This window comes from Octopus bimaculoides, chromosome 13, assembly GCF_001194135.2.
Source record: "Octopus bimaculoides isolate UCB-OBI-ISO-001 chromosome 13, ASM119413v2, whole genome shotgun sequence".
NCBI classification, from domain to species: Eukaryota; Metazoa; Mollusca; class Cephalopoda; order Octopoda; family Octopodidae; genus Octopus; species Octopus bimaculoides.
In genome coordinates this window covers 43860819-43868430 of record NC_068993.1, presented here as the reverse complement: position 1 = coordinate 43868430, position 7612 = coordinate 43860819, and the positions used below count along the sequence as shown (strand labels likewise).

At 37.0% G+C, this 7612-nt stretch overlaps 1 protein-coding gene across 1 annotated transcript; it reads right to left on the bottom strand.

Annotated features, from left to right (window-relative positions):
- LOC106874186 (putative CENPB DNA-binding domain-containing protein 1) lies at nt 1–6843 on the bottom strand. The gene is made up of 2 exons (XM_014921842.2): nt 4768–6843; nt 1–248 (listed from the first exon to the last, which is right to left on the bottom strand). Exon 1 carries the CDS (start codon nt 5691–5693, stop codon nt 4827–4829), a length of 867 nt encoding a protein of 288 aa, XP_014777328.1. The 5' UTR covers nt 5694–6843; the 3' UTR covers nt 1–248; nt 4768–4826.
- Nucleotides 6844–7612: the final 769 nt, after the last annotated feature.

The window sequence follows — 7612 nt, the reverse complement described above, 5'->3', positions numbered from 1 at the left end:
CTCCAACTGTTGCAGTCGTTGCTACTGATTTCCTGATTGCTGTTGTTGCACTTGATATTATCTTTTCTGCAGCTGCTGCACTCAGTGTTGTAGTTCGTTTTTTTCTATTTTTTGTCATTGTTCTTGCTGTTGTTGTTGCTAATATTTATTGTGTTCTTGTTGCAGTTGTCGTCATCAACAAATACTGATGCAGAGCACTGTTTGTTGTTGTCAATGAAAATATTGTTGTTTTTGTAGCACCAACATAGCTGCAAAATTAAACAAAACTCCAATTAAAAAAATTGCTCTATTGTAAACAAATACAACAACAACAAAAAGCCTCTAAGAGAAAACTTAACCTGCTAGAAATAGCAACCAAATCTCAAACCCTACTCTCTTGTCATCAAAAACAAAAGATGCTTAAGATACTTCTAGATACATTATGTCTGAATAAAAGATATGACAATTATGGATTCTCTCCTTCTTCAAGCCCTTGGATGTCTTCAGTGGGATTAATCTTAATGAAAGCATTCATGCCAGGTCTCCCTCCCTTCCTCCCAATTAATATCCCTTGAAAACTGGTTATAGGTATTGTTCTTCCTCAGTACCCCCATCACTGCCATCTTATCATCATGTTGCCCACTTTCACCCACCCTTATATAATGCAGGGTAGCTGTGTATCTTCATTATAGCAAGACACCTATTCTTGTCCCTCTGTCATACTTTCACTCTCCTAACACCTGACATAAAGCCATCTTTCCCCTCTTCTCAAAAACTAACCCAATCACCTACCCCACCACATAGTTAAAGGGACTTTTTCCATTGTTTTTTTTTTTACTGTTTTGCAAGTTATTTGGCAACCTCACTAGTGCCAGCAGCATGAATAAAGCATCCAGTACCCTCTGAGAAAGGGCTGACATTAGGAAGACATCTAAACTCGGATCCTATCAATCCACCCAACAAAAGCCAGCATCGAAAATAGATGTTGTATGATGATGATGATGAAATAAAAAGGAAATACTTCATTTTGCATGAAAAAGTGAAATTTTTTGTTATTTCCTCAGTGGTAAGCACAAGAATGACTATATGGTTAGGAAGTTTGCTTCCGAACCACATGGCTTCAGGTTCAATCCAATGTATAGTGCCTTGGGCAAGTGTATTCTACTATAAACACAAACTAACCCATGCCATGTGAGTGAATCTTACAAATGAAAACTACATTTCCATAAATAGAAATTCTGAGAGAGAGGGGAGATGTGTGCTGTATTGATCCCCATAATTTAGCAGTACAGCAAAAAATCTGATCAACAGAATCAGTACCTAACTTACATTAGTCGATGGGGTCTATGTGCCCACCTAAGGTGTTGACAAACACTTGAAATGGTTTTGAACATTAAGAATGCTGAATTAACTAGCAATTTAAATCTGGAAGAGTGCAGTAATTTAACTTTTTAGTGTTTAAACTGGCCATATTGAGCCCAAATATTCTACTTGTTTTATATTCAAACTGGCCAGATCTGGCCTCCCAAACATACCTACAATGTCATTCTAAAAATGAACAATCACAACACTGAAATCTCCAAGCTGCAAGATAATGCATGATTAATTGAAAACAATATGAATAAAAAAGTATTACATTTGACAGAAAGAGTCAAAAAGATAGGGTAGCAAAGAAGTATATCAGGTAGATAAAAGGGAAGCTAGATGATAGGTTTATCTAGTTAGGGCAAAAGCAGAAAGGAAGAGGTTTATTAATGTCTTACAGTATGAAGATAAGAAACTTGGGGTGTTCTGAATTGCTAGATGGTATGTCAGAAAGAATCAAGATGTTGGACAGTAGTGTACATGAATGGGTAATGGTATGCTTGCACCTAGATATTCTGAGAAAAAAGGAACAGGGAAGAGCTACTGTGACAGGCTATTAAATGTAGAGAATGAATGGGAGAAAGGAGGTCTTCTTTGTGTAAACCCAACAGAGAGATTAGTTACTCTAGCAGACTGCAGCACAATAGATAAGGCAATTAAAGATATGAAGACAGGGAAACTCCCTGATCCATAAGGAGTTACAAAAGAGGGTAGAATAGGATATGACCCAATCACCTGTATAGTTAATTCAGGTTATTCAGAAAGGCATAATCCCCAATGACTGGTGTAGCAGCATTATAGTCAGCTGTTATAAGGATAAGGGAGATGTCTTTGATAGAAGTAATTATAGAGGTATCAAATTGCTGGACCAAGTATGATAGCAGAACCTGGAATCAAAGGGGCTTATAGTTAAACTAGCAAAGACCAAGGATCTGATTAGCAAGAAAACTCAACCCACTTCAGGTAAATGACCCTGCTTGATATATAAGGAAGATGTAGGCAAGAATTCCATTCAGAGTGCTCAGTACAAGGTATGGAGATGCAAGAGGTGCAGTGGAATCGCAGGAAGGTTAACAGAGAAGTAGTGTTTGTGTGTGGAAGATGCACAGGTGCCATAAAAACTACAGATACATGGGAAATTGATTTTCTCAAATACCCCAGAAGCTCTCAAGAGGTTGCTGATAGTTTCTGTTACCTAGGTGACCTAATTAGCAGCAGAAGAGGATGTTATGAAAGAGTAATTGTTATAATAATAGGATGAAAAAAATTCAGAGATTTTACCTCTATTGACAATGAAGGCTCTCTCTCTCTGAGTGAATTGAAGATTATATGATACTTGTGTACAAACTGCAATGCTACATGGTAGTGAGATGTGATCCCTAAATGCGTAGAACATGCAAAGACTAGAGAAGAATGAAACTAGACATTGGATGTGCAATGTCAGTATATTTGTATAACAGAGTGTTAGTATATTGAGAGAAAGGTTAGGTATAAAGGTATAAGATGTAGTATACAAGAGAGAAGACTGCACTGGTACAGTCATGTGATATGTATAGAAGAGGGCAGTTGCATAAAGAAGAGCCAGTCATTTAAAGTGGAAAGAACTTGTGAAAGAGGGAGTTCCAGAAAGACATAGGATGAAATAGTGAGGTCAGTCTCAAAGAGGAGATTGACAAAGGACCAAAACATCTGGTGCCTTGCTGTGCTTGAGAAAACCTACCCGTTATAACAGAATTGATATCCTAAAACCATCTTGGTAAATGCTTGTACATGTGAAGCTCTGCCCCACATCTCATTCCCAATACTCATCACTTCTTTATCTCTGATATTATTCAGCTACCATAATCACCAGAAAGCAGAATAAACACATTCTACGCACTCACATTCCCTCTTACATATTGCCCCCTTTCCTCTCCTCCCTCCAGAACCATTTCTTTCTCCAGCTATGCTGTCTCCTCTCTGCTAGACTTCATCCTGTTGTGGAGATCGCTAGCCAATACAATTCAAAGTTCTGGAACTCGCGAGAATGTTCACAAGGCGTCTCGATTTTTGTTTACGTTATTATTACAGTCTTGAGTTTTAAGGTTTTGGCATTTATAAGTAGCCATCTTTCCCTTTTCCTGGTGAGGATATAGTCAATCTGACTAGTGTGTCTGCTGGAACGGTAGGTGACTAGGTGACTGGTAGGTTTCCTGAAGTTAGTATTGCAAACCATAAGATCATTTGCATCGCAGAACTCCAGCAGCCTGGGTCTCTCCTCATTGCGGGAACCAAAACCATAGCCTCCATGTATGCCATGGAAGCCTCCTGCATGTTGTGCAACATGAAATCACCAGCCACAAAGAGAAGGTCCTTGTCATTCGTCCACGAGGTCGTCAGCAAGAGGGTGTCATGAGATAGGTCTTTCTGAGGGGCATAGGCCGAGATAATGGTTGCTAACCCATAATGTAGCACTAATCTAATCTTAAGTATTCTATTGCAGACTCTAACTACCTCGATTACCAATGTTTTCCTTATTTAATATACTTTTATTATAGAATTATTGAAAAAAATTCAAAAAACGATCCAAACATGAAAAATTAAGGAAAGGTGTAGGTGGAAAGCAAAAACTACAGATTTTTGAAAAAAGGGCAGATTCGTAATCTCCAATGTTTAATTCTTTAGCATTTAAATTGGCCACATCCAGCCCAAATATTCTGTTTTGCATCTAAACTGGCCAGATCTGGCCTCTCACACCAATCCTACAATATCATTCTAAAAGTAAACAATCACATAGTCGAAATCTCAAAGCAATGAGATAATGCATGTTTAATTCAAAATAATATAAATAAATAAGCATTACATTTGACAGAGTAATTTGAATGCTAGAGGGTTAAAACATACACCCCAAAAAATTACTGTTTTGAACAAACTAAATTTCCACCTCTATAGAATTATCTATATATACATGCATGCATACATATCTGTGGGCGGGGGATAGGCGCACTCCATCAGATGGGATCGTCTGAGAAAAACAAAATCTCAGCGAGCATTACATTAAATCCCATAGCTCTGCACTCGAAATATTGATTTAAAAATAATCCTTTATTGGGTTGGCGACAAGAGCATCCAACAGTAAAATACAGTTTCAAATAAGTACCCGTCCAACCAGTACCAGCGTAGAAAAACCGACCCACAATATACAGGTATACCCCAACTAAAGTCGGTAAAAGATTCCAAGACATGTGATCTAACTTGAAAACTGACGTAACACGAAAAAAGAAAACATTTTAAAATTCATTGAAAATCGTAAAAAAAAAAAGACTTCCGGTCGCTATAAAAATACTCTACTTTGAATATTTAAACAAGGATTCAAAGAGATAATGTTAAGAATTTTTATTTTAAATAGCCCTAAAAATAACAAAATAAAAAAGCAACATTTACCTGATTGATGATATCGATGAGCTTGATTTAGACAGAAGTGGAGGTTGGAGAAGCGTGGATTATGGAGTTGACATTGAAGTTGAAGGAATCGGTTTATCATCAGACGTTTCCAATTCAGACCGTCGACTTTCAACGTATAGTAATAACTTCTCTAGAGTACCTTGAATGGTTTTACTCTTCATGTCTTCCAGGATAACCCTATAAGGAACATAAGCGTCGTGAACAGCTCCCATAATTTTAGCAAAGCGCTCAGCATTAGGATCCATCTCCTCGAAGAGGGTTAGTGATTTCTCCATATATACAAAAGCTTGCTGCATTTTGTTGATGGTGAAGTGCCTAAGTTCTGGTTCCGGTTGCTGGGCCTCCTCTTGTTGTTGCTGTTCGTGGAGTTTCATCAGCTCCTCATTTGTGAGCGGTTGCTTTTCAGCATCAGTTACTGCCGATGTACTTTCGCCTTGGACCTTAACGTTATAAAGATTGTGTCGCTGCTTGAATCGCATAAACCATCCTGAACTGGCCTTAAAATCCTCTGTTGCATTGTCAGGATACTTCTTCTTAAGGTCTTTGAACAATGAAAGCGCTTTCTCTTGAATTATCATCTGGTTTATGGGGTTGCGCTGACGAGTCTGCCGTTCGAGCCAAAAGGAAAGAAGGTGTTCCATTTCTTGGATGATTTTACCTCTTTTCTTGGTGATTACGGTACTCTTCATCCCGGGAGCAGTCTCTTGGATATGAGTTAAAATCCTTTCCTTGTCATGAATAATTGTAGATACGGTCGTTCGACTTAAGCCATAAGCACGCGCTATCGCTACCATTCGTTCACCTTTTTCATAACGTTTAATCATTGCCAATTTATACTCCAAAGAAATAGCATGGCGCTTAGGACCACCAGGACTAGATTTAGCAGGAGCTTTCTTGCGGGGCATAATATATGTAAAAAAAAAAGCACAAGTTTTTACACATTAGACGGCTACACGGAAAACAAGAGTTCCACCGGGTCCTGATTCTGTTATTACGTGTCTCTACTATAACTGTGGATTTTAATGCCAGTATAAACCTAATATGCCACCTCAGGACCCACAAGGAGTACTGTTGCTGATGTGATCATCTTCATAAACATCAAGGACGAACATCAATACACAACAAACACAAACCTAACATTTGAATTTCCTGCTACGTACTACACCGTTCCCTCGCGGTGAAATGCTGGAACTATTTGGTCCCGTAAAGCCATAACTGTGAACATTTTAAAAGAAATTTATAAGCTTTTATCTGTTTTAATAAATGATTTGTACGTATTTCCCCATATTCTGTTTAATTTTCTACTTCGGTATTGATTTTAGGTGTGTTTTTTTTTTCTTAAAGATTTTATGGTTTTAAATATGTTCGCAAAAACCAACATAAACTAGAATAAATCGGGTGACGTTGAGTTTTATTTTTTATTATTTTTCCATTAATTTCTTTTTAAAAAAATTAAAAAGTCGAAAAAATTTAAGTTGAGGTATAATGTAACGACCTGTTTTGTGTTGTTAGAAACCTCTGTTCGGACAATTCGATAGAAACCACCATCAAATCTCCCTTTAAACACACAATCCCGTCCCTTAAAAACAACGCAGAGTCAAACCTTAATTATACCAAAAATATCCTTAAGACAGGTAAATAATTGGCCACAGCATAGTGTCAAGGAAAAAAAAATTCTACGGTTGCCAAACAAACTGATAGCGAATGAAGTTTGACGAAGTCAGAGTAGTACAGTATATGCAAACAAGGTGTGTGTATACATGTGCGTGTTCCTGCGCTACTGTACTTTGTAACATGAGGTGTTCGGAACAATAAACCTCCACCCTTTAACAAAAAGTTCGCATCTTGGTGTATTTACAGTTTCAATTTCAATAATATTTTCGTTAAAATAATATGGTAAAGACATTGTACTTGGAGGGAGATGGTGTATCTATGTGCAAAGATATTTGTCTACATGGAGAGAGAGAATAATGGAAAAAGAATATGAGTAGAGGCGAAACAGAAAAAAAAAGCAGTTAAGCAAGTAAATAGATATATAGACAAAATCTCAAACCCACTTACCAATATTTATTTTGCAGTGTATACTTACAAGTATACATATTATAGACACAGAAGTATCTAAAATATTACAAATTACAAAACTTTAATACTTCCGATAAATTGTGCGAAACTGATACTTAGCTCCGTCCCCGTGTGATAATCCAGTCTGAAGATACAAAATACCTAACGTAAGTTATGGAAAACGTGCTTCTCCGTCATTTAATTATCAAATTTTCCTTTATTGTTGTTCCGATGCAACCCAGAACAGCCTAGTGATTGAGCCTATGTAAACATAGGCGTGCTCGTTACGACCATCCTAGATTTTGTACTACAATATTAGGGACTACATTATTAAAATCCCGCTTCCTTTGTTTTAAGACGGTAGGATCTGATTTGAGAGAATTGGCTGTTATTTCACAAAGATCGAACAAACCTCTGTTCTTTATTTAGTTTTGAAAACAGAACTTAGAAGTCCTTAAGCAAAACTTATATCTGTCCGGTGTTACTTAAAGTGTGTAAACGTGTTTATATATATAAATGTAAACACTAACACACATACATATTGGGTAGCGTTAAAATTTGGATTACATTTCAAATAAATATATATACACTCACCATCAATTTCAGCTTTTCTCATTTTGTTTTGGATTTAGTGTTTCGTGATTAAAAGTGAAAATGAAAACTAGGATTGTTACCCAGCATGCCTTCTGTAGCACTCGTGCGATCTGTCTATCCGTTTAGGACGGCCACGAAGTTATTTAACTCTGTGATATATATATATATA

What these genes read in the sequence shown, in the direction of transcription:
- LOC106874186 (XM_014921842.2), bottom strand. Translation starts at nt 5,693, where the DNA reads ATGCCCCGCAAGAAAGCTCCTGCTAAATCTAGTCCTGGTGGTCCTAAG.